Source organism: Carassius auratus, unplaced genomic scaffold, assembly GCF_003368295.1.
Source record: "Carassius auratus strain Wakin unplaced genomic scaffold, ASM336829v1 scaf_tig00009676, whole genome shotgun sequence".
In the NCBI taxonomy this organism is placed as follows: domain Eukaryota; kingdom Metazoa; phylum Chordata; class Actinopteri; order Cypriniformes; family Cyprinidae; genus Carassius; species Carassius auratus.
The window spans coordinates 30,399-57,740 of NW_020524059.1; the positions used below are offsets into that span (position 1 = coordinate 30,399).

Genomic DNA, 27,342 nt, shown 5'->3' on the forward strand with positions numbered 1-27,342 from the left:
TTCCCAGTGTTTTTTTTCCCCTCTGGTATCAATCCGATTGCTCTGTTGCTTCAGTATTTGAATTTGTTGGCACAATAGGACTATTTAATATCCCAATTCCAGAAGTAAGTAGATTAAAATAAGATGTAAGACGCCATTAGAACAAACTGGATTGGTAAAGAGAAAGACAAGAGTGGCTGCCCGGTGAATGGCCTCGAAGAGATCGAAGTCAACAAATAAAGCACAAAAACACATTTTAAAAGTATCTTAATATAAACATTTTATTCAGTGCATTGTATGTACACAACAAATACAAAACAACTTGAAGGTACGTGGCAGAGTGCCAGTCAGTACATACATGTTGTTTGTCAGTTTTATCCTGGTAGTTTGGAACATATGATCCAGGGGGGAGTTAATACACACAGCCTACATCATGCAGCTCTATTCCTCACCACCCTGCAGTCTCCCATGCAACAGATACTGTATGTTCATCTAAAAGAAGAAACCTCGAAAGAAACAGAAGAGAGAAGAACCCCCGTGTAGCATAAATGACGTTATGTTGCTGGAGGGAAAGGATATATACTGTATGTACTGCAGGCCACAACATTTTTTTCTTTATTGTACACAACCTGATTTGTACATGCCCTGTACAAGAATTTTCATTTTTTTCATTTTTTCACAAATTAGACATACCCTAAAAAAATTCAACCAACTTAAGTTCCACAGTATAATTTTTTGTTTGCTCATTTAAATAGGAAATTGTCACCACCATAAATTACTTATATACAAAACGCAGTCCAGGTGGGAGTCCCGCCATGTCTCGAAAATCACTGGCAACGGTGACCAGCATTGACCAAAGGAGAGTTGACATGTGCGGGCATAAACACAAGCACACAGACTAAAGGAACTTAGAAAACAGACAACAGGACGCAATAAGAGACAAAAGGAGTGACATCACACAGCCCTCATAAACCACACATCCATCTCCTCAAATACTGAACCTCTCACTAATCAGAAAAAACCTGTTCATCGCTTACTTTCTTGGGTATATATTTAGCGGTGTGGTCTGACGGCTCAAGGGGAAACTCTCAGAGTTCTGTCTTTGGTGCGCTAGATCTCCAGTCACTGTTTAAACCTCAAAAAACACTGATTTGGGGAAGAAACAAGAGGAAGAGAAAGTAAGAAAAGCTCACGGCTAATTCAACCAATCAGCAAGCCATGGCCTCTTGCTTCTGAGAGGCACAGCTTCACTCATAATGTGAGCAGAACGCAGGCTTTATATTCCCATGCTAGAGAGACAAGCCCTCTAAGCGAGTGCACAAGAACGCAGAAGCCCCCCACGCAACGGGATGGGCGTTTCTCTATCGCTTCACACATTTAGGAAGCATGGAGGACAGGGGTGCCTTCCTTCCACCGCACCCGTGCAGCTAAAACCCTCACTGACTGCCCTGAACTCTTAACAATGCATTACTTGATCAGGACCTGCAATGCTAGGAAATGAACCTTGATGATTGAAGTTCAACTGCTGAGAGGGACTTAAACGCAACGTCCCATCGTAAGAAAGGCTACAATTTCTGTGTTTCACATGGAAAAGGCTATTATAATGGTGATTAGAAAAAAAAGTTAAACATAAAAAAACGAGCTAATTATAAAGAAGTCCAAATCAAATGTTACTGTAGTTTGCGAGTGGTTATGTTAAGTTTCATGTTGTCCTGAACCGCTGAGAGCTTTTGGAGAGAAGTCTGTGTGAAGTCGCAAGCATTCAGAGGTTTTGGTGAAGGCGAAAGGTAGCGGGCCAGGAAAACCGGGCTACGTTGACTCGTTCTGACTCACAGCTTTGCCCCCGTTCAGCACAGCGGAAGCACTCCGGCTCTTAGTGGGTGTGCCGCTGCCAGAACGTGAGAACTCGGTCAGGTCGTGCAGAGAGGGTTCCCTGTACATGGCCACTGAAAAACAGCAAACAAATAAAGAACGTGTGGTTAGTAAAAACATCCCAACATTTTATGCTAGATGGGCACAGAGAAAATGCTAATGGAATGCAAATGTGATTGTTTGCTTCATGAATGCCCCTGATTAAATATGAACAGGCTGAACATTTTCAGTCAGTTTTAGTAAACAGAATGTATCACGTATCACGGAAAAACAACAACAACAACAACAACATATGTTCTTGTATTGTGTTTATATTTACCCATTTGCAATTTTAATATATATATATATATATATATATATATATATATATATATATATATATATATATATTAAAATTGATGATATAAATCAATAAATGTTAAGGAACAAAACTCATCTATCCAACAGCAAAATCTGAAATCAGCACTCTATACAGTAGCTATTAAGAAATGTGAGATACTCCGTTTACAGTATGACTAAATTATACACTACTGTTTTAAGATTTTACTGTTAAGATTTTTTTTTAAAGAAATCAATACTTTTATTAAGCAATACTGCATTAAATTGTTCAAAAGTGACAGTAACAGACTGAAGGATCATTTAACTGTAAAAACAGGAATAATGGCTGCTGAAAATTGTTAAAATGTTAGACAGTCCCACTGAGTTACAGCAGGGCATAGCAGGCTGTGAAAAGTGATTACTGGAGAATGTGAGTCAAGCAGAAAAGCTTCTGAGAGGCACCTGTTCACTCCGTGTCTTAACCTTTCAACAGAAACATTTGTTTTAGAGAGCTAATATCTATGTCCTGCTTTTTAATAAACGCGACTCCTGTTATCTGACACAAAAATCAGACCCAAGCACTTCACACAGTACTTTCACATCATCACTCCAGAAATCTACAAGGCAACCAATATGCTAAACTTCATCTGTCCGATTGTCTTAACGTTGGATGTGCAGTGCAGGGAGCATCACAAAGACTTCCTTTAACCTCACACAAAGCTTCTTCTGCCTGCAACATGCAATCGATACAGCACTAGAAAACTAGCACTAGCACAAGAAAGCTCTACAAATCGATAGTTGACATATTGGTTGTGCAAACGAGTGTCAAGCTTCTCACCAGAAGGATGCAGGAGTTTCAGAGACTGGTGGCCAGGTCATTATAAGAGCACTCTGTAGAGCCTTCTCTATGGGTTTGTCATATACACCAGCTAGTCATTAAAGTCAAACCATCTGGAACAATGTGCTTCAAAGTGTGACCGAGTCAATATGGCAATGCATAATGGAAGTGTTATACACTTTTAAATGTAAAAAAAAAAATCTTATTATAGTAATTGAACATAAATGAGGCCTCAAGCTTAGGGATTATGGATGCAGATACGTCAGATGTATGGTATCCTGTTCTTTGGCAATGGTAATGATCATGCAGGCTGACTTTGTGTGTGTGTGCGTGCGTGTGTATGTGTGTGTGCGCGTGCACTGAACAGAGACTATAGTGCTGTGTGCACTGAGAGCTGGCAGCCGAAGCCATGTTCACAGCGAGGAGACAGATTCTTAATTGGTCCTTTGGAAGAATACTGCTGGAGAATATTTATAAGGCGGCAAGCAAAATTCCAATTCCCGCTCTCTTTTCAAATTACATAACTCTCCTCGACAACAACTAAACTCATAACTGAGACAATCATTGCTGTACTACATGAAAGATTATGGTAACACTTTGCAATAAAGTTGCAAGTTGCCAGGAAGAAAATTCAGATCTTGAATAGGTGTATTATCTATTGTTATTTCACTCTTTACGGTATACATCTAACTCAATGGCCGTGCAATGGCCTCTGAAATCAGCTCTAGTAAAGCATCTCCGCAGTGAATTCAGTGTGGAGCCAGTAGTATCAGACTGTCCTTCCAAGCTAATGCATTACTCCTGCTGTCTCTTACATCACCATTATCCTCTCACCACACTACAAGCCTCTTCAGAATAAGGAAATGCATTTTCAAGGGCTTAGACGTTTTCACTAAGAACAAATGTTTCTCAGCTGTTAAGCCTCTATTTGTAATTATAATCAAATAAAAGACCTTGTTCATTGACCTTGTTCATTATTGATTTCTTGTTAATAGCTGAATTGTGACATTATCAGACATTATGTTCAAAAACTCATTTGTGCAGCGTGAGTCATCTGATAAATTACTGCTTTACATAAAAAAACAAAACAGCTCATAGTTCGGAGAACCGTCTCTTCTTCATTAAGAGAAAAATCCCAATTATGCATCCACTAAATGACGAACAAGGCATTAAAAGGCAATCTAAAAGCAATTCAATTAAATGTTTACCTTGAAATTGGCACATCTTGGATGCTCAGAAATAAACTTGCTATTTATATGTAGAGCCTCTTAATGTTTTAAAATGTAAGCTTTCATTCATCCTTTTTCCAAAGCAACAAAAATAACAACTAAAAAATTCTGGAGGGTTAGGACTTGTGCTTTGAACGCACTCCCTCTGTGTTTACTGACAAAAACGTATGCAGCCATCAGATGAAAGCTACCAGGAACTTTCGCACTTGCACAAAGCTCTGTTGTGTTCTGCTCTGAGATGGCTGCCTTGGCCTGGATGGAAGGGGTACAGCGCTGTTTGCTGTCAAAAGCTGCTTTATCATTCCAGAGCCTTCTGCCACAGACGACGCTTTAAACTGTCTGATTGTGCTGGAGTCTGCAGCGCTCCTTACGGACGCCACTATCCACAGCTCATCACCTCAGCAAAGAGCCTAAGACCAGTGTTTGCCTCAGGTGTGTGGAGAGAACAGCATGCCACACTAAACACAGGTGGAGGGACAGTAAAAGGGCAGATAGTGTGCTCACAGGTTTGGAGCCTGTAGTTTAGAGCATTCAGTGACACATATAATGGATTTTCATTTTGACAATGAAAAAGAGATACAATACACAATAAAAATATGTTTTGTGTTTTATTTCCCGCCCAGTAGATGAATCATCAGGGTTCCCACATAATAACAAATTACTTTTCCAGTCATTCGTGGTTACGAGAGGCTTTTTAAGAATAATTTTACAGAGACTGCTCTATTTTTTAGTTGATTAAATATTGTTGAGCTGAATAGTGATGTTCAAAAATCATTTTATGGAGTAACTTGCATTGTGGAGCTTGTGCACGATGTGCATTTGTGGTTAAAAAGTACTTATTTTTTTAAATGACAGATCGTTTTGCTAGATAAGACCCCTATTCCTCAGCTGGGATTGTGTAGAGCCCTTTGAAGGTGCAATGAAAATGCAGTTTGGACCTTCAACTAACTGGCCACCATTGAAGTCCATTATATGGAGAAAATTCTTGGAATGTTTTCCTCAAAAACCTAAATTTCTTTGTGACTGAAGAAAGAAAGAGATAAACATCTTGAATGCCATGGGGGTGAGTAAATTATCAAGAAATTTGTATTCTGCAAGTAAACTAATCCTTTAACTGCAATAAGACTGACTACATAGTGTGTTGAGGTAATGACTTACCTTTCAAAGGCTTGGGAAGGAAGTGTGCAGCGGGCTTATTCTTTTTCACATGGTTGCCCTTCATGATCTCTCCTTCCTTGTTCAGGCCTAGGTACCAGCCCCTGCCCGACTGCTGCTGTCTATAGATCATGGAGGAGTATGTCACGTAATAGTTCTCAAACACTGATTCCTTAAACTTGCACTCTGGTGTGAAGTGTTCCTGAAAGGCAAAGGAGGGAAGACAAAAAGATGCAAGATGAGATTAGAAATTTAAAATCCTTACGTGACACAATTGATATTAAGAAATAATATGATGATAAACAAATACACAGACAAACACAATTGTAAAATAATTGTATTTCTCAGCTTTGTATGCAGTGACAATTATAGCTAAGCCATTTTATAGGCGGATATCCCTGCAAAGTAACATCAACCAATGGCATGAGTTTGGGGTGGGACTATCTGTCTGACTAACCAATGGCAGACAAGGGGGAAAAATCTGTTTGAAAACCAGGGTTTAAAAAAACTAACATTTTTGTAAATATGAACTGAAATCAAATATACAATAACATTTTTATTTTAGGTAGAATTTACTTTAACTTATTGTACTAAAATACATCAAACTAAAATTAGATGAATTAATAAAAACTATACAGACATAAAAACTGTTCAGACATAAAAACATTACTAAAACATTACATTTAAAATAAAACAGAAAATATACACTACCGGTCACTATCCAAACAATGTTTTTTACAGGAGTTTCTTATGCTCATCAAGGCTGCATTTATTTGATCAAAAATACAGGAAAACATTTAATATTGTGAAATATTATTATGATGTAAAATAACATTTCTCTATTTTAAAATACATTCAAATCTAATTTATTTCTGTGATGCAATGCTGAATTTTCAGCATCATTACTCCAATTTCCAGTATCACATGATCCTTCAGAAATCATTCTAATATGCACATTTATCTTCAGTGCTGGAAACTGTAGTGGTGCTTACATTTTTTTTTTTTTTTTTTGGAACATATGATACTTTTTTCAGGATTGTTTAATGAATAAAATGTTAAAAAGAAGAGCATTTATTTAAAAATAGAATATTTTCTAACAATATACTGTACTGTACACTACAAAAGTTTGGGGTCAGTAAATGTATATTATTTTATTTTTTTATTATTATTAAAACTTTTATTCAGCAAGGATGTGTTAAATTGTTAACAAGTGATAGCAAAGATGTATAATGTTAGAAAAGATTTATATTTTGAATAAATGCTGTTCTTCTTAACATTTTTTTCATCAAAGAATCCTGAAAAAAGTATTGAAGTTTCCAAAAGATATATGGCAGCTCAACTGTTGCAGACACTGATAATTCTAATAATAAATCAGCATATTAGAATGATTTCATAAGGATCATGTGACACTTTATACTGGAATAATAGCTGGTAGGAGCTTTGCATCACAGAAATTAAATTATATTTTTTTAATGTAATAACATTTTGCAAGATTACTGTTTTTTTTCCTTCGGTATTTATGAGCAAATTAATGCAGCCTTGATGAGCATACATGTCTTATTTAAAAAAAAAAAAAAAACATTACAAGGCTGGAATTTTTGAAAGGCAGTGTATATTAAAAATATTAATAAAAACTACAGTAGTATCTCGATATTAAAACAACACTGTGGAAATTATTTTGCAATTGCACTTTAAATTATTGAAAAAATAACTGTTAATTAAAAGTATTTTGGTCCCAGTGTAACAAATAGTATTTTTGTCCCTCTTCCATTCTCCTAACATCACTACTTTCCCTTTTATCTGATGTTTTCCCCACTAATAATCCTCACTGTTCCCTGCTTGGTCTGTTGTACGCTCTCTCTCATCAGCACTTGCAACAGCAATCTATGTTGTAGGGTTGCATAAACATGCTAATGGAGTTTGGGATTGGTTGCTCTTCAGCTCGTTCTATGGATCCGGTCGTATTGAATATGTGCGAGTACACCGCGTACACTTCATTGAGTCATTATAACCGCTCGCCTCCCCCTACGCTGGATCTTGTATTGACTATGTGCTTCGTTTAGGATATTGCGAACGCTGTAAGAGGGTGAAAAGATCAGAGGAAGTGCATGGAGCAACAGCAAATTACATTATTCTGCACGTTATCTAGCTAACTAATTGCTTTTCAAGAGGTGTCTTAATCATTTACCTGTCCAATAAAGCATTCGAAATAAATCAATGGCCACAATTTCACACCCACTGCTCATGGATCCTCACTTCCTGTTTATATGTCAGCTAGTCCAGGTTGGTTAATGCTGGTGAACCAATGCAAAAATTAACTTGCTGATCACCTGGCTAAAACGTAATGCATTTCCTGTATCACTATGAAGAAGTACTTGTACAGTCCTTGTAAAAATATATATTTTAGACTCATAGTGATAATATTTTACAAATATTGGATTTATTATGCTTGATTTTTCAAATCCATGTACTTGTATCATTTCCATCTCCTTAAATGCAGAAGCGAAGTAAATTCAAAGCGAAAGTCATTAGAAGAGGTTAGATTAATCTCCACGAGCCTTTGGGCTGCTATTGCAGTAACTGAACGGCTCTGTTAAAATGGATTACAGAGCCTCAGGGTCTTGTGGCTGTAATCTTTACTGTTTGAGTGTGGCAAATGATGTGGAAATATTACAGAGAGAGCTGTAAATCAAATTATGTTTTTCATCAGAGCCAAGGGAAGAAAGAAACTGTAAATAATCTTTGTGTCGCTCTGCAAATATCACTAGAGGAAGGTGTCCAGTGTTTCAGCTCTGAGAGCTATGTGTTACTGGATTTCATCTCGCTTCTTGCATGAATTACATAAGTGTGTTTGCACATGAATATTGTGTTCAATATCTATCGACAATCAAGTGTAAGCTAACCAGACACAAGACGTTAAAATCTCTTCCATCTACAAAATTATAAACGCAACACTTTTGTTTTTGCTTCCATTTTTCATGAGTTGAGTTCATGAGACTTTTTCTATGTACACAAAAGGCCTATTTTGTGTACATACTGTAGAAGTTGTGCTGCTTAATATTTTTGTGGAAAAAGTGATATTTTTTCAGAATTTGATGAATATGTTCAAAGGAACAGCATTTATATGAAAAATTGAAATATTTTTTTAACAAGAAAATCATACATTTTAGAGTAACCTTCGATCATTTAAATAAATCCTTGCTGAACAAAAGTATGCATTTCTTTCAAAAAGAAAAAATAAATCTACTGACCCCAAACTTTTGAACAATATTGTACATTGCGAATCGCTGCTCAGTGTTACGAAGATGGTGGCCACAGACTGCCTAAAATGAATTTGTAATAAACAGAGATATACAGCTATTGTAGCAGCAATGCTAAGATTGTCCCTTAATCATGTATCTATAAAGGTCCTCAACTCTCACTCTCATCACAGGATGCTATGTTTCCCAGCCGGCCCTGTGCCATCAGGAGAGCTCCAATGCTCAGCGAACAGACTGGAGTCGTCCTTCTGGTCCGGGTGACTCACACAGACACTGAGCTCCCACACACACTGACAGGAACACTCCTGATGTCACAGACCAGCCGTGACATCGCACCTCCTCTGGGACAGGCTGTCAGCTCAGTGCTGAGATACGTCCCGTAAACATCCTCAGTTAGAGAAAGTGGTTGGGAAGTTTGGACGTTGAAAGGATTTGCACTCTGAGGGTCAGCGGTCAGCATGATGAGAAAGTTTGATCTGTGATTATGTGTGAGATTCTACGAGTGGACACAAAGGGACGGATCTGGGATCGATACTTCACCTGAGATAAACATCACTGAGACGTTAGATGTATCTCTGGTCAGCCATCAGCGCTGTGGCAAAGTCACTCTGTTGGGTTCACTCAGGGTGAGAACTTAAAGAAAGGCAGCATTTCATCTCAGTCAGAAGAAACACTCCTCAGACATCCTGTACTTCTTCAGTAGGGTTGGGAATCGTTAGAAATTTTCAGTGTCAATAAATTACTGCTATGTTTTGTGCCTCATTTACAGCTCTTCTGTTAATAATTCTGTTAATGTCTGAGCTGAAGGCCATAATAATTACAACCAAATGAAGCACAAAAACATTATGTAGAGTTGCTCTCAATAATGTCTGAATTGCACCCTATCTTATCAGGAATAATTTATCATAATTATCATAATAACATACTGTACACAAAAACAAAACACTTAAGTGTTGAGAATATAAGGGCAGGAAACAGGGATGATTGTAAATGGTACATGCTAACCACTGAATCCATAAATACAAAAACATAACACTTCTAAATGCCTCCCAGCAAGGGTCTGAAAAAAATAAAAGTCCTACAATAAACAATCTTTCAGGAGTCAATGTGTGATATGTCTATGAAATTTAATAAGCAATGTGCACTTTGACAAAATTATTTTTTAATGGTCAAGTTACCTTTCAAATTCAAAATTACATTTTCATAGACAAAAAAAAAAAGTCTACAGATTTGTCCAGAACAGAATTAAAAACTATGGCTGCATTTAATTGATCAAAAAGCATTTAAAACAATCATATTGTGAAATTTTACTATAATAAAAAAAATAAGTTTTAATATTTTTTGAATGCCATTTATTCCTGTGATGCAAAGCAGAATTTTCAGCATCATTACTCCAGTCTTTAGTGTCACGCTATCATTCAGAAATCATTTTTATATGCTGGTTTGCTGCTCTAGAAAGATATACTATCATCAACGTTAAAAATAGTTGTGTATTTCTGTTTTTTTATAATTTTTTTCCCATGAGTGTTTGAGAGTGTTCAATTGAAATCTTGTGTAAAATTATAAATGTCTTTACTGTTACTTTTGATCAATTTAATGCATCTTTGAAAAAGGTATTAATTTAATAAAAAAAAAATAACCTTACAGATCCATACGTGTATTTGCATAGCACATTTCAAAATTGCTCCCCAAAAAATAAAAATAAAGAAAAAGGCCAAAGTCTGTGCCAAAGTAAAAAATACAAATAAAGTTATATTTATAAAAATAAATATATGAATAATATTATATATATATATATATATATATATATATATATATATATATATATATATATATATATATATATATATATACACACACACACACACACACACACACTATTTTAACTGTTTAATTGCATGTGTTAACTGTATTTCTTACTGCACCTTTTTATGTCAGTTCAGATTCATTCTTTCTCCATGTGGAGAAAGAAAAACACTGATTATAACTATGGTAATGTATGAAAAATGATTTGTGTTCTGGGTGAAATCAATCATAGTCTCGCATCTGGACTGTGGTTCACTAATTGGTGACTGCTGCTTTAAAGGGCTGGTCCTGGAACAATTGACTGACACATCTGACTTGAGTCATAAATCATATTCATCCATTAATGCTGAAATTCAACACAATCCTTCCCCTCTGCTTTTTAAGATAAATCAATTATGTCCAATGGTTTGTCAGAACCTTAAAACTTGGGCCATTCAGCATCGATAAAGAGGCACAATGCATTACCACAAGCACATAACAGTATTGATTTAATAACCAAGGTGCAGTTCGATTTCTGAGACAAATCCTCTATTGTGCCAGTAATTGTGGTATACTTGCTCCAAATATATGAGATGTGGGTGTAACAATGTGCTACAGTACCCTTCCTCTAAATGGCCATAAGAAAGATTCACATCCCTGGCTTAGACAATATCATGAGCAATACAAATGTATTTGTACCTTTGTGCAATGCAGAGAAGGAGAGGAACTGTTAAATCTCAGAGGCATCACTACGTAGTGTAACACAGCTTCCAGATGGAGTGTTAGATGAGAGGTGCAATGTGCAGAAACAGCAAACACATTTTCCTAATTGTCCATGCCATTTTATCACCAACACTGATGAAAATTGCAGCAAGCAGTGGCATCATTTAAAAACGCTGGAGAACAGCTATATACTTAGAAACACAGCAGATAATTTTGGGCACCCGCTGATGTCTTGTGGAGAGGAGAGGCAGGAGGCAGTTTTATCAAATTACCACACAAATACTTGCAGCAGTGCTGAGAATGAGTGAGATAAGTGAGATAATGTGCACTATGATGGTGCGAGAGACATTAATCTCTCATTTAGCTCTACAGTATCCCCCTGCTTATTTATTATTACTTCGGTAGCCTAATAGAATGAATATTCCATCTATTTGTCACCACAAAAAAAAAAAAAAAAAAAAAAAAAGACACTTTCATTTAGTGATGCACTGAAAATGTACTATTTGATCAAAACAGGAGATAAATAAAGAAATAGAAAAAAGCAAAACATTTATTAAAATAAAAAATGCATAATTTTTCTGTTCTCTGATAACACGTTATGACTACAACAGGTAAATGTGGATGCACTTCACCATTACAGACAATGATGCTAGACTAGCAATATGTAAAAGATTTTGGCTGAAATATTCAGTTTTTGGGGCTAAATTAGAACTTTGGTTCTCGATGATTTTGTAATAAATTCATTTTTACATTTAAATTCTGTTGAAACCATGCGTTATGTTGTACTTCATAATAAATTGGGGGAAAAAAAAACATTAACTTAAGTATCAGATATTCCCTTTTCAAAGACAATTTTTTATTTGCATTAGATGTTGAGTGTTAAATTTAACAGGTGACTTAACTTAGGCTCCGGCTGTTCCTCGGTACGATCCCTAACCACATGACTAATTTACCATCCTAACAGCCGAGTAAAAGAGAGCAGATACTGAGGTGTTGTAGTGTTTTGTGTTCGAGCTGATTCTATATCCAAGTGTAATTATATCAGGAGCTGCAGTCATGCTGTTGCCAGCTCACTGATTCGTATCTAATATCTTTTCCTCTGACAAGGGAAATCCTGCATTGCCCCGCCCTGTCTTCTCCCAAAGGGCTTCCCCCTCCCTGATGGAAATGCAGAAGATGTTTGTGCGTGTGCTAGAAAGAGATAGAGTTTCTACTTGGTCTTCATATGTGTCTAAGTGCCCTATCTTCTGCCATTCACTCCGCCCTCCACCCAATATTTTCTTTTCCCTCCTATTTTCCCTTATTGCGTTTTTCTCTTAACCCATCCTCCATCAGATCTTCCTTTCTGTCTTTCAATATCTTTTTCAACCACTAATCTTATTTATTTTTTCGCCCTCCCACCATCCCATCCATTTTTCTCTAAGATTCTTTGTTTTTCAGCTTCTGTGCAGTATACCTCCCCCCATTCCCCCTCTGGATCGGTCTCATTACTTTACCCACTTTCCCTCTTCCAACTCCAATCCCATTTATGGAAAGTAGTAAATGGGGAAGCTGACAGAATCTATTCCAGTCAGAGGCTGTTCCTTCCTGCTCGGTGCAGTTCGGATGCCTGGTAACCAGGTCTCTCCACCTGCACCTCATCCTTCCCTCTGCCTCAACCACCCATCTGAATAATTGAATTATCATTGAAGCTCAAGATGTCTCAAACGAGTGAGTTGCACTGCTGATGGCACTAACTTTAAAGAGTAGAATACCACAGGAATGGTTTTCCTTTTTCAGCTTTTTGTCAAGTCAATGTGAACTGCTGTTCAGAACCTATTTTTGTCTCTAATATAACATATTTCAAAGTGAAACAGGATACCAAATTAATTAATTAACCATTCATTTAAAACAAGTTATAGCTTATTTTGTGAGCATAATACTTTTTATAGAAGCTGTCAATATGCTTTATATTAATTTCTTGTGGTTAAGCTTTGTTTTTTTAACTGAAGATCGAGATAAATGTGAATTATTCGTTGGATTTTAACTAATCGTTAAGTAAGAATGTCAAAATGTTATTATTATTTATTATTTATGTAGAGCTGAATTTTAAAAAAAAGTATGCATTTCTAGCCAATCCTAATTTAAAGCTTAGTATACATAAGATTTTTCTTAGAAGCTGTCAATGTTTTATATCATTTACTGTGTCAAGGTTGTGTCCGTGTTTGTAATTTGTGTCTTGTGTCCGTTTTGACAATGTGGAGCAATATAATTATTTGTTTTATTTTAGCTAATTGTTAAGCAAGAATATTAAGGTTAAAGTCATTATTTTATTAGGCTGCCTGTTGAAGATGTCAGTGTGTTTCATGTTAAATTTATAGCTCTGTTTCTGTAACTGAAGAACTGGGGGATGTCAGTGTACCGAGCACAGCATTCAGTACATTTCATTTGACGCTGGTTTATTTATAATTTGGGCACAGAGACATGGCTGGACAATAGAGTTCAATTCCTTTTCATGAATCAGACCAAATTTTCTAATTCAAAACCAAACCATGATTAAATTGTTAATTTGCATTATCAGTCAAAAGTGGTCATGGAGATCTAATTTGGCAAGCTTTATGAGATAATGCTATCTGCTGGTATGTCAAGCACCTATGCTCGAGTGGTACAACTTTAATTTTCCTGAATGACAAGAATGCTTTTTGTTCTTCCGCTTTAACCTCCAAAGCATGTTAACGAGAGCTGCTGCTTCTTCTCTGATTTATGTGAGTAATTAATGAGAGTGAGTAATTAATGACAGAATTTGAATTTTTGGGTGAACTATCCCTTTAATCACCATTTGATCGGACTGTGGGTGTTATATACCAGAGTAGCATCAAACTGAATGGGAGTTTTCCAAAACAATAACTAAAAAAGCCATTCCCAAAAGATATTCTATATAGCCTAAGAAGCCTACAAATGGAATCAATGGTAAAGATGGATCCATGGACACATGAGGTGGACAGATGAGACAGGGCAGTCAGACTAGCACACACACACACACACAAAAAAACGACTCCTTTTTAATTCTTTAGTGTGTGTGTATTGTTAGGTCCCAGTTAGTGCTTATAAGAACTCCAGCGCAGTGGATTTGCGGAGCGCAACGATGTGACGGCACTTGAATGAGCAGGTCCTTTTGGTTTTCTGTTATTATTTGTGTTAATATTCACGCAGACCTTCGGCTTCCAGTCCTCTCTCATGCATTCTTCACTACTGATGTCCATATACTGACTACTGATTGTTCGGTTATTTTTTGTTAAATAAATCTTTTCTTTTTCCCACTTGCCCGCCTGTGTTGCCTCTCGTTAATGTTGCAACTATGAGGCATTTTGTTCTCTCTTTTCTATGGTATTTATAATTTGATAATGTCTAAACATTCCTGAGGCTCAAGTGGTAGAGCATTGCGTTAGCAGTGCAAGGTTGTGGGTTCGATTCCCAGGGAACACATGTTAGGTAAAAAATGTTAGCCTGAATGCACTGAAAGTCGGCTTGGATAAAAGTGTCTGCTAAATGCATACATAAACAATAATAGTCATAAAACAGTTTGATCAAACATATTTAATAGTTCTCAAGATAAAAGAATTTTTTTTGTGCATTAACTGCTTTAAAAAAAGAGCCATGGGACATGTACTGTTTTTGTAGAAAGTGTTCTATAAGGTCTGAACTGTTTCCTTGCAGAGAGTCGCTTATGGCCACTACAGAAGGCTATGGTGTCTGTGCTCTCTATGTAGTTGGTGGGCATCTAATACTGATGTAGCTGTCTCTGCCTGCTAAACACTAAACTGATTTTCGACTTCAAATGCGCCTACAGAGCAGCTCACAGGAGAGCCAACACTTCGCCAGTGTGCACCGACTGTCATCTGATCAAATGTTCATCTACACAATGTAGTATTTAAACCATTTATATTTGCATGGTAATATTTGATGTGTTTACTGATCAAACGGCAGGTATAACCATTAAACACAACTTAGCATTGAATCATGTGGTTCGGTTTATTATATGTAAAGAGAAAGTGTGCAGAGAACAGAACACGTTTAATTGATTTCCTCTCTCCCACTCACTGTCACGCTGATGGATGAATACATTTGAACTCAACCATACAGACTCACTTATGCATGCATTCTCTTTCTTTATATTCTTCTGATCACAAACACACAGGGCCCTATTTTAACGATCTAAACACAAAGTGTAAAGCGCATGGTGCAGGTGCACTCAGGGCGTGTCCAAATCCACTTTTGCTATTTTAACAACATGCAATAAACCAATCAGAGTCTCATCTTCCATTCCCTTTAAGAGCCAGTTGCGCTCATGCCATGACGGATTTGTTATTTACACGGCAGAATTTGGCAAGCGCAAAGACAGAACGTGTCTCCGAGATGAAACGGAGCTGTTCGTGTGCGAGCAAATAGATAGCCTAATTCTGATACATGCGATGACTATCCATTATGACATTAGCCTACAAAAAAATCTTATGCATTGCAGTCTTTAATTTTTTTAGATTTGGTATGTTTGTGTGCTGCTGTGCATCCCTGTGTTTAATAAGCAGCGTGTGCGGCCTTTAAATAACAAAGAAAAAAACATTGCGCCAGACTTTAGTCCAGGTTTGAGTTGGTCTATGGTGCAGTCTGTTTTCAGCTACTTAAAATAGCAATGCGCCTAAACATTGTGCTACTTTTCTTTAAAGTGAATTGCACTGGTGATTCATTCTGACTTATTTCTTTGCTGTTATTGAATGTGTTATAGTAAAAATTCTGAATTGTAGGATACTGCTTTATTTACATTTAGTCATTTAGCATACATTTTTATCAAAAGTGACTTACAAATGAGGACAATGGATTAAAATCAACAAAAGAGCAATGATTCAGATGTGCTATAATAAGTCTACGTTAGCCTTATGACATGTTATATGATTGATTTGGCTTGTAATATACCACAATAGCTGCACAACATTCAGTACATTTCAACTGACACCGGTTTATTAATTTGCATTATCAATCAAAAATAGTCATGGAAATCTAATTTGGCAAGCTTCAGGAGATAATAGTGTCCTGAAAATGTATTGCATTTTATTTGTGAAATGATATTGGAAAATATGTTTCTTAATTTTTTTGTTTACTTCTTGAATTACATTTTTTTATCCGCTTGACTGAAAATAGGTGAATCAAATTACAGAACAAACTAAATCTTAAAATATATTATATAAAATTTCCCCTTATATCTAAAAATAATACTGAAATACACTGGAATATTTTTCAAAAGTTTGGAAGATTTCTGCAATGTCTTAAATTTATTTGGTGTCACTTTTGATCAGTTTAATGCATCCATGGTATTAATTTCTTAAAAACAAATCTTACTGACCCCAAACATTTGAATGGTAAATATAGCAATGCAAAATTCTGAAAAAAGGGCAGCAGAAATAAAACTCTTTATAAAAAACTACAAACAGAAACAGGTGAAAACTCTCACAGCAGCACAAGAGCTGATTCAAAACTCTCATATGTCACTTACAACCTACTCTCCACTGATTGGGGACATCCCAACATCACTGGTGTGTGATTGGCTGGCTGTGTGGTTCCATAGCAGGACCATATCAGAAGACACAAAGAGCCAATGTGAGGGGATCAGAAACCTCAGAAACACACACACAATCATTACAAGAACACAGAGAGACTTCAGAACTACAGCATACTAAATCATTAAAAGACTTTATAATACGGTTTAGAATACTGCAATGCCACACACTCAGTATCCTTCACCCATAATCACCATCCACTTATACAAGCTGAAAGCTCTCCACCATTGTGTAAGCATTGGATTACTTCACAGAGCTATAGTATACTCAATAACATCAGCACATTCTGCTTTCATTCACCCCAAAATCGCCTCTCATGTCTATATTCATGAACATTTCAGAATTTTATATCTGATATTGGACAATTGCAATGGAAAGCAACTGCAGGAAAAGCTTTTAAAATGGAAATGAATACAGGGAGCAAACGGAGATGAATGTTCAAAGACCTATGTGTTTTAACACTCTCCAGACTAACGGTTACAGTCTGAATAAAATATTATTACACCTACAGAACCTTGCTGTGCTGTCACTCAAAGAAACATTAAATATAGCCTCCGTCCTTCTGTTGTCGACCAGGATGCCACATGGTGACACAACATTACTGTTGTTAAGAACAGAGCTTTAATTTAATGAGCACTCTGGCACATGTTTTCATTACAGACGCTGAGGCACACATCATTAAAGTCACTGAAGGGGAACAGAGATCTGCCGTGAGTTATAGTGGGCTTGTGGTCGGGATGTGCAGGAGCTGTGTGTGTTTAGATCCTGCTGCTTCCCTATCATCCCCAAAGACTCCTGCTGGATGTTATGGCTGTGTAACACCTAACGTTATGCTCAGATTACATGCTTTTGTCAGACTTCATGTGAAAGTCTCTTGTCTGCTGCCTTGTTTGTCTTTCTCCCGCCTGCTGTGAGAGAGTTCAGCCCAAAGTGTCCTGAAAACAGAATTACACAGGACAGAATAGATGGCGACAGGTTTGCAGCATGGTTGAGCGAGCTGCTTCAAAAACATTGCTCCTGGACTAGGTATGTCAAAAATACAGATTTTCAAAATGAACTAGTTAGTTGCTTGAATGACTAGTCAATGTATCGCTTTCAAGACAACTTTGCATAATTAGGTGGTTTAAAGGGGGGGTGGAATGCTATTTCATGCATACTGAGTTTTTTACACTGTTAAAGAGTTGGATTCCCATGCTAAACATGGACAAAGTTTAAAAAATTAATTTGTACGTTTGAAGGAGTATTTTTGTTCCAAAAATACTCTTTCCGGTTTGTCACAAGTTTCGGAAAGTTTTTTTTCAGTACGGCTCTGTGTGACGTTAGATGGAGCGGAATTTCCTTATATGGGTCCTAAGGGCACGTCTGCCGGAAGAGCGCGCGCTCCCGTATAGCAGAGCACTGAGAGCACAACAGACATTCACTGATCAGAGCGAGAGCGTCGCAAAATGTCACAGAAGTGTGTTTTTGGTTGCCAGGGCAAGACAACCCTGCACAGATTACCAAAAAAAAAAACAGCATTAAGGGACCAGTGGATGGAGTTTATTTTTACAGAGCATCAACGGAGTTGTGCAAGTGTTTTTGTTTGTTTTTCGAAGCATTTCGAAGATGCTTGTTTTACAAACAAGGCCCAGTTTGCGCCGGGTTTGCACATCGTTTATTTCTTAAGGATAATGCAGTCCTAACGAAAAAGGGTCACGATCGTGTGTTGGAACCGCATGCGGTGAGTAAAACTGCGACATAAAGTGGAACTTAGTCATTTTCCAAAACCGCTAAGCAAATATATACAGTTTTAGTACATACCACATAGAGACGTCGTTTACTGATGCTGCTCTTGTCAAATTTCAGCCTCTGGATCTGTGTCACAGCTTCCAGACGCTCTCAAAGCAAAAGCCTACTCGCGCTCGTAATTCTTTAGCTCCGCCCACACGTCACGCCTCCAGCCGGTCATGTTTTTCCGGGAAAAATTGGTACAGACTATCTTTCTCTTATGAATATAATAAAACTAAAGACTTTTTGGAGTTATGAAGGATGCAGTACTACTCTATAGGGTACTCAAGATTAACAGGATATTAAGTGAAAACGAGCATTTCACCCCCCGCTTTAAGATTCACCTAATGTGTTTCTTAAGGGGGTGTTTACATAACACACATTTAAAAACATCTAAAGAGATGCAGTCGGTAGGGTTGGGAACCGAAAACCGGTTCATATAAAATAACCTGAATCATGAGCAATTTATAAGTTTCGGTTCCGAAAACGGTTCTGGAGTGACACGCGACCAAGCACTATGAGCAGCCTTGATCCAGTAACAGAAACGATGCCCTGCCTCTTTAATTACTGAGCACATGACGTTTCGAATGACGCACATTCCACAAATGTATGTCCGTGTCATTAATATACATACTGACTTCAACTTGGACCACTAAATAAACAGACTGCTATTGTTATTTAAGTATGAGGGATAGATTATTTAGTGTACAGGTCATTTCAAGAGTGATAAACAAAGTTATAGAAAATATTTATTTTAATGCATTTTAAATGTTTAAAAATGTGGAAACCACTCATTGCATCACACTATCTTCTGACTGCATTATTATTTGTGAAATAGGGGCTTTATGGAGAGTGTATATACATGGTTATATAAGTATATAGTTCATTAACTTAGGAAAATGAACAAGTGTCTTAGCCCTCGAGGGACTATTTGGCCAACCAGCTTATTCCTGCTTGAAAAGCAAAATGTTATTGATAGTGTAAAAAACATGTTGAAGCACATGCTGATTGATGGACTAGCATTACTCAACATTACTTACTACCTTTCAGCAACGCTACATTCAATGAACGTAAAATAGTAAAAAAAAAAAAAAAATGGAAATTTAAATGGAACCAGAATCAGAACCTGAAAATTTGTATACTGTAATATATGTTGAATTTTGACATTGCCAACCTTTAAATTAAGTGGACAGTATGTAATAAACATTATTGAGCATCGAGTAGTTGAGTATTGTGCATTTTTCCTTACCACTATTTTTTTTAATAGTTGTTTAATTATTTTAATGGAACTGGAATTGGAACCAGAGCCATTAGGTATAACCGGAACCATAAAATTTCTAACAGACAAAAAAAAAAAAAAAAAAAAAAGGAAAATTTTGATTATTTTTAATGTGACATAACTAAAAAATATTATACAAGTAGAGATGTAACGGTTCAGGTTGCTCGGTATGTGCTATGTTCATGGAAAAAAGGACTATGGTCAAAAAAAAATAAAGAAAATAATAACAAATAATCAAACTAAATGCAACAACACAAATGAATGTAACAGAGCAAAGATAAATCAAATAAACACTGTTTTTTAGGTGTTTAGCAGTAATTTTCAGGCACAGGAAATGTAAAAATAAATGTAAAATAACAGTGCATTTTTCACTGTATAAATTTAAAGCGGTCCTATTATGCCTTTTCACTACAGTACATACAATTTCACTTACCACATAAAAAAGTAGGAGTCATGACTGAAGACGGTGGCAAATATTTGTAGATTCTGAGCACTACTGACAAAACAATGTATCTTGTAAAATGTGCTGTAAGTACAGCTGCTCCATAGTATAAACAGACTACGTGCAATTGTGAATCTCGTCGAAAGTGAAACTAAAGAGCGACCGTGCACTCAAAAACAGTTTCAATGCCAGGCATAATAGCGGCTCCCTGATGGCCGCAATTTATATAAGCCTACAGCATAATTACTCAATGATATCACAGCAAGGGAAAGTATTGAAATATAGACCGCAAACCAATCACAAAACACATTTCGTTTTTTTGGCAGTTTGTACCAGTCTGGGGAGAAAGGTATTGTAATAATGTATATTATATGACAAATAATGTGTTTTTCGAACCACCAAGCATGAGAGCATGTTCTATTACACCCCAAAACAAAATCAAGACTTTGTAAAAGAGCATAATAGGACCCATATAAGACCAACCCTTGCTGTTACAAAAGCTATTCAATCAAGAGCAATTGTGTGATTTCCTTGTGTTTTGTTGTTTAAATTGAACAGGCAGCAGGACTAGACTGCTGTTCCTTTAAGACATAAGTCACAGATCCAGTACACTGATTATGATACGCATATGTAGTCTTTCTTGACTGTTTATGTTCACTTAAACATGACCAATTATGTTTGCAAGGAAACTCACAAAGACGGGCATGTTGACATTTTTTGTTTTAGTTTGTGAGTTCAAACAAGTCTTGAAAAATAAACCAATATTTTCTCTTGCTACGCATGAGTGCATGCACACACACACACGCACGCACGCATGCACACACACACGTACGCACGCACACACGCATGCACGCACTTCAAAAAGCGTGTGCAAGTTCTCAAGCACTTATTCTTTGTTTTAGTTTAAACATAGATAGTGTGTGCTGTTTATGTCTCACCTTTAAGATGATGATGAAGGCATAAATGACTGGTATATTAGCGTGCATACGGCATTCCGTGTTGTTTGTCCACATTTTTCGATCATTGTTGTTAATGTCAATGTCTGAGGCCAATAGCTCTGTTTAATGTGTTGTTATTTTCAACAAACCATGTTTTACATGCATCATCTGATTTGAAATGAGCCGTTGTGTAAGTGGGGTCAACCTCAAGTGGGCCAGGGCTGTGGGGGGGCAGGGGCGGACATCGGTACCACAATACTTATTGTAGGTAATGTATTGTGGTAGGAATATCGTTACACCCCTATATACTGTACAAATAATAAATCTTCCAACACTCTACATGTCTATATTAGAGAGGTTCACATGCCTTTTTATTATTATTATTATTTGCATTTACAGATATTATTTACATTTAGAAATGTTTCTTAAAAAGCATATTAGAATGATATCTCAATGATCATGTGACACTGACGTCTGGAGTAATGGTGCTGAAAATTGAGCTTACACGAATAAACTACAAATTGCTTTGACTAGTTGGTCATTAGAAGTCAATTAGTTGATCCACTATCCTGACACTCAGCTTTCTCAGGCAACGTCTGCTTCATATTTTGTTAAGTTTCCTCAATGATCCTTCTACATAGCTTAGTGTCCAGTTATTTCACTGTTATTTATAATATGGATGCTTTCTGTCAGCGTCAAGATTGAGCTTGAGTGAGAGAGTGTGTGCCGTGTTGTTGTTGTTGAGACTCTATTAATTTGCGCCCACTCTCCTGTCAGACAACAGGAGCTCCTGTAATCCCAACCACATAGTCAAATTCTGACATTTGTCTTGCAGCACAAAGTTTGGCAGGTAGGTTACTGCATTATTCATGTCTTCATGCAGTCCAATCAATGTAGGATGCAGACTGCCTGTTCAGCATATTTTCACAAGTTTCTAAATGTATCAGTGTTTTGATATTAGTCATCTTTGCAATGAAAGGCATGTTACTCAATTCATGCCGTGGGAAAACTCACCCGTCCTCTATTTCAGAGAGAAAAACCTCTCAGCAAGAGACTAAAATAACAACAACTTTTCCAATAATGGTGATTAATCACTATTACTGCAACAGTCAACAACCAAATCATCTTGACAACTGAGCACACTGATGATTCGTAGTGTTTTCCATGTACATTTAAACATTAAGAGTAATTACAAACAGTCCTCCACATGTATTTTACTAATTAGGGATGATTTCACATGTGCTTATGAAAGCAGAGAGTCTCATCTATCGATGGAGCTGAACAAAATGATTGGAACTGGTGTACACTTGCACAACCCACATACTGCCTTGCCTGTATTGCCATAGTAACCAAGACGGATGCCAAAGTACCGCCATTTCGTCTGGTACTGGCAGGAAGAAGGTCAGGACTATGAGAGGGGGGGGGGGGGGGCAAAGTGCTGCCCAACCATAGCCAGTTAACAAACATCTCTAAGCCATCCACCCTGTAATCATGCCACTTAGTGTGCGGGGCTGCGCATAATCTAAACTACGAGTGTGGAGCTGAGGTTATGAAAACATCTTGAGATATCTGTCACAGCTGTAACTTAACTCATTTTCTGACATCATGCCATATGGAGAGAGGCTTTGAGTCTAGCGCACAGTAGAGGCTTCATCTGTTTATATGGAGAAATCTGTGAAGCACTGTGCCCTACTCTTGGGAGTGACCGTTTCTTCAGTCCAGTAAGGGGTTTGGGAGCAAGAACATTTCTAAAAGGCTATGTGACCATTTGATCTTTGGTCACATGGAGATCTGTTTACCGGGGGTGTCTGATGTCATGATTTGGCAGGGGATGAGTGGTGTGTGCTCTAGTGGTAATGACTACAGCCCAGGTGTTGGTCTGGGAGCAGATGCTTGGCGTGACCTTCCCCTTTGATTTAAGACAGCTGAAGGAGTGAGTTATAGTACACATAATACACATAAACAAACATCTGCAAAGGGTGTTGCAGGTACTTACCGAAGTATACAGGTAGCCCTCGCTGTTCATGGCCAGATAGAGTTTGGTCTGAACTCCCTGGATGGCAACCACTCGCAAGCCAACTGGGATGAGGTTGAACATAGCTGTACAGGAAACAAAGAAAAGTCACAATTCTATTTGTAAATATTTATGCCTAAGTACAGCTAATTGATTAAGATATAACTATCATGTGTGTTGTATAGAAATTTATAATGGGAAAATAAAAAAATTATATTGGGCAGAGTGAAAATCAAGCAAACCTGGAGCATTTTACATTCCCAAGACACACAACTACATGGTTTGAGTTCATTTGATGTTTTCACATACAAGGCAATTTTTTGCATTGCTTCCAGAAACAAATAAAGTGTCACCCAGAGACAGGCATAACACAAAAGTTTGAGAATGCAAAAGAGTTTGAGAATGCAGATGTGCACGCTTAAGTTTCTCATCAGCATCATGTCAGCCGAGCTCACATTCACTTCATCATCACAGCGTCAGACTCCACCAAAGATCACTAACACTCAAGTACAAACACCCTAGAAAACGCTTTAGCACCAAGTTGGGTATTATATTTCCTCAATCAGATGGCCTTGATTATGTCAGTAGAAAGGTTGTTTCAGAGGCAGAAATAGCTTTTTTTTGGCTTTAAGATTATGATAAAAAAAATAATAATAATAATAGTAATAAAGCATTTTTCTGTGGAAATGTCTTTTTTTTTTTTTACTTGTAAACCTGAGCAAAAATGTAGAAATATTGCTTGGCAGCTAACTGAAATAAAAAAAGTTGTAGTACTAAAATAGCTAAATCTGAAATAAAAATCTATATATATATATATATATCCAACCAATAATAATGACAACAGCATATAACATTACTAAAACTTAAACTAAAATTAAAATGACAACTAAAAATGTAAAAATAAAAATTTAATTCAAAATAATAAATATCATAGTAGCATATAAATAATACTAAAATAACATTGTAAAGACATTTTTATGGAAATAGTTTCTACACATTTGACTGCATTTTAAAATCCTGATTTATTTCCTAGTGTATTAGAGTTCAATTCAGTTCATTTTAACCTGATTTATTCTTATCTAGTATATGCGGCAGCTTTTCACCTCCCTCCGATACTTGTGTGTTACATTCTCTGTGAACTGCTGCCTCTTTAACATAGTTCCTCTTTTTCCTTTCACACACGCTCTCTTTCTCTCTCTGTTTCACACTCTTCCCTCTGACTCTTTCACACATTCTCTCTCTGTTGAGCAGAGTTAGTGAGCTGTGCGGAGCTCTGTCTTTCGGGGACCACTGGCTGTGCCAACTCTCCTCACACCTTTGTCCTCCCTGTCACCATGTAAGCCATAAAGCTGACAATCTTTTCCATCCACACAGCCTCTTTCTGCCAGTGGGAAGAGTGAAGCAGCCAGCCAGTCACCCCTGACACTGGGAATATCTGAGGAACATAAGCTTGGGAAGAAAAAAGCACAAGCTTTTTAAATGAAAAAAATTTGTGTGAGCCATTTCACTGCTTATGTAACCCAGCTTGATTAAAAAAACAAGGAGGAAACAATTTTTGTATGCGTATGTGTTGTCAGAGAACAATGCAGACTGATCTTAGATTAGAAAATGTATACCGCCTTCATATGGCAATCATGCAAAATACAAGTACAATATTTTGTGCTTCAGGAATATACACTCACATCATCTAACATTATATCCCTGCTTCATTTCTTAAAAGGTTAGGTGTACAATTATGAGAATTCTGTCATCATTTATTCACACATCCTTTTACTCATGCTTTTTTATCTTCTATAGTTTAATTACATCTTTGTGACATACAAACCACAATTTTTACAAATTTAAGAGACTCATTAACTAAACATTTACATTTTGTGTAATTCATTTATTTTTTAAGTGTTAGTTCATCAAAACATTCATCACTCATCATCAAACCCATATGATTTTTATTCATCTTCAAAACAAAAATGAAGATATTTTTAAAGAGACCCACTGAAAGTCCACCCTACCAAAATATTGACACTTCATAAAAGTTCATAAAGAGATTGTAAAAGAAAACCATATGAATTGAGTCTTCTGAAGAGGTATGATCACTTCATATTTTGAATAGGGTTGCAAAAAGGTTCTAGTAAATTTTGGAAACATTCTAGAAATTTTGGAAACTTTCCAGGATTTTTTGTAATCTTCCAGGGATTTTTGGAAAGTGTCCGGATATTTTACACCCCTTTGCAACCCTAATTGTGAATGCTCATACTTACATTGAGCACATCAAATATGGTAAATGCAAATCTCAAACATGCATGTTTGGGTTTTATATGGAGTCTTAGGGGTTTGAAATGAAATGGTGAATAACTGATGACAGAATTTAAATTTTTTGGGTGAACTATCCTTTTAAAATGAAAATGTGTCAGTATTTACACACTCAGATGTCATTTGAAAAAACTTGGCTGAGCAAATTTGGGTGAACCATTCCTTTAGCTCAATCTATGTTTCTGCACCCTTTCATCATAAACATGAGATCTCTTGATTAATATTTCTTATTTCCTGCAGAGCTCAATGGATGGCCATGTCCGGAATGCTCTCTATCCCCTCTAATCCCACATCAAGGCCCTTCCTCTCCACTCTGACATCAGTCAAGTCCACCTGTAGAGATCAGCCTTCTTCCTTCTCTGTAGTCTATGGCCACTGACTCATACTGCATGAAGAGTATTTAGATGCCATATGCACAAGCTTCAATAAGCTATTGATTATATTTGTATGACAGAAAGATATGTTTTTTTTTATATCTTCATCTTTTTTTGTGTGTGGCATACACATGGCCGGTAATGAGTAGACCTTATTTCAGAGAGATTACCAGAGTTTGGCCACTGGTGGTTGTGGAGATGGGACTCAATTGAGTACTAACACCTAATAAAGCACCTGAGCACAGAGTTCTGGGAAGATCAAGAGGACACGATAATCATCTCTACAAAAAGGCCAATATAATAACCATCAAAATTCAGCAAAACGTCTCTCCTACAGTCCCAATCATGGAAAATACGTGTGAGAACTTCACTCAGCATAACATAATGTATAAAAGATTAGTTCAGCCAAAAATGTAAATTCTGTAATCATTGACTTCATAAAAACATGTATTTTGCCTCTTCTGTGAAATTCTATGCAATTTTATTCAGTTATAAATAATGGGGACTAGCTTTAAAAATATCACACAAGTAGTTCACATAACTCTTTTTCTTCTAAAGTTATATGACCAAATTTCAAGTTAAAATTTAACACACACCATCAAATTTACATTTTATGTAAAATATAACAATTTTATGTAATCTATTTATTTATTTCTAATTGATAAAAAAATGTGATGCTTCATAAAGTTTAGAAAGCAACGTAATCCATATACAGTACATTGAGAAGTTGAATTAAATCTTCCAAAGAGACACAATAGATTTAAATGATCAACAGAATTAATCTAGACTTTTATACATACATAAATACCAGCGTGCAAACATAGAACTCATCAGATATGGTAAACGGAAGCTCAAAAATGCTTGCTGGATGTGTTTTTTTTTTTTTTTCTGCAGAGCAAGTATGGCTGTTAATTTTAATTTAAAAATACCTTTATTTGTGTCTAAACGATGAAAACAGTCTTATGGTTTTGGAATGACAAGAGGATGAGTAAATGATGGCGGAATTTTAATTCCCTTTAAATCTTATTACTAAAGGAACTTTGATGTTTTAATTCTGGTGGTTTGTCTGGATGCCTAAATAAACCTCTGTACAGTAAAACTGGGTAAAATTTTTATTGTTGTTTAAAGAAGCATTTCAGCATTTCATTCAGATGTTAATATTTCAGTATATTATATCTGGAGAAAAATCAGACTGACTCAAATAAAACTGTGACTGACTGAAAAACACATCAGCCCACTCTACAGACGGAAGGCAGGTTAGAATATGTTAATGTTGATGGAGAGAAAGGCCTTCTGCCAAGACACATTGATTAGGAATTGAATTAAGCTGTAAAACTCTGCACAAAGAGACATGATCCAATACAGCAGCCATACCTGACATTTACTGCCCAGAATGAGCTTTTGTCTTGTTCCTCCAAGAGCACATCACGTCAGACTTGAGAGATGGAAAGGCTGATTTTCAATAAGG

General features: G+C 36.6%; 1 protein-coding gene and 1 long non-coding RNA gene across 2 annotated transcripts; one reads left to right on the forward strand and one right to left on the reverse strand.

Moving 5' to 3' along the window:
* Positions 1-641: 641 nt before the first annotated feature.
* Positions 642-27,342, reverse strand: LOC113072620 (fibroblast growth factor 13). The gene is made up of 4 exons (XM_026245607.1): positions 27,249-27,342; positions 23,173-23,276; positions 5,395-5,593; positions 642-1,925 (listed from the first exon to the last, which is right to left on the reverse strand). Exons 1-4 carry the CDS (start codon positions 27,253-27,255, stop codon positions 1,789-1,791), a joined length of 447 nt encoding a protein of 148 aa, XP_026101392.1. The 5' UTR covers positions 27,256-27,342; the 3' UTR covers positions 642-1,788.
* Positions 11,718-27,335, forward strand: LOC113072621 (uncharacterized). Its single transcript, XR_003280320.1, has 3 exons — positions 11,718-12,869; positions 17,411-17,460; positions 25,741-27,335. It is a non-coding gene; the product is annotated as an uncharacterized LOC113072621 (long non-coding RNA).

Excerpts from the sequence above, each read along its gene's own strand:
- LOC113072620 (XM_026245607.1), bottom strand. Across the intron at positions 5,594-23,172 it reads AGGGCTACCTGTATACTTCG|GAACACTTCACACCAGAGTG; the intron begins GTAAGTACCTGC and ends TTTGCCTTTCAG. Across the intron at positions 1,926-5,394 it reads CCTTCCCAAGCCTTTGAAAG|TGGCCATGTACAGGGAACCC; the intron begins GTAAGTCATTAC and ends GCTGTTTTTCAG.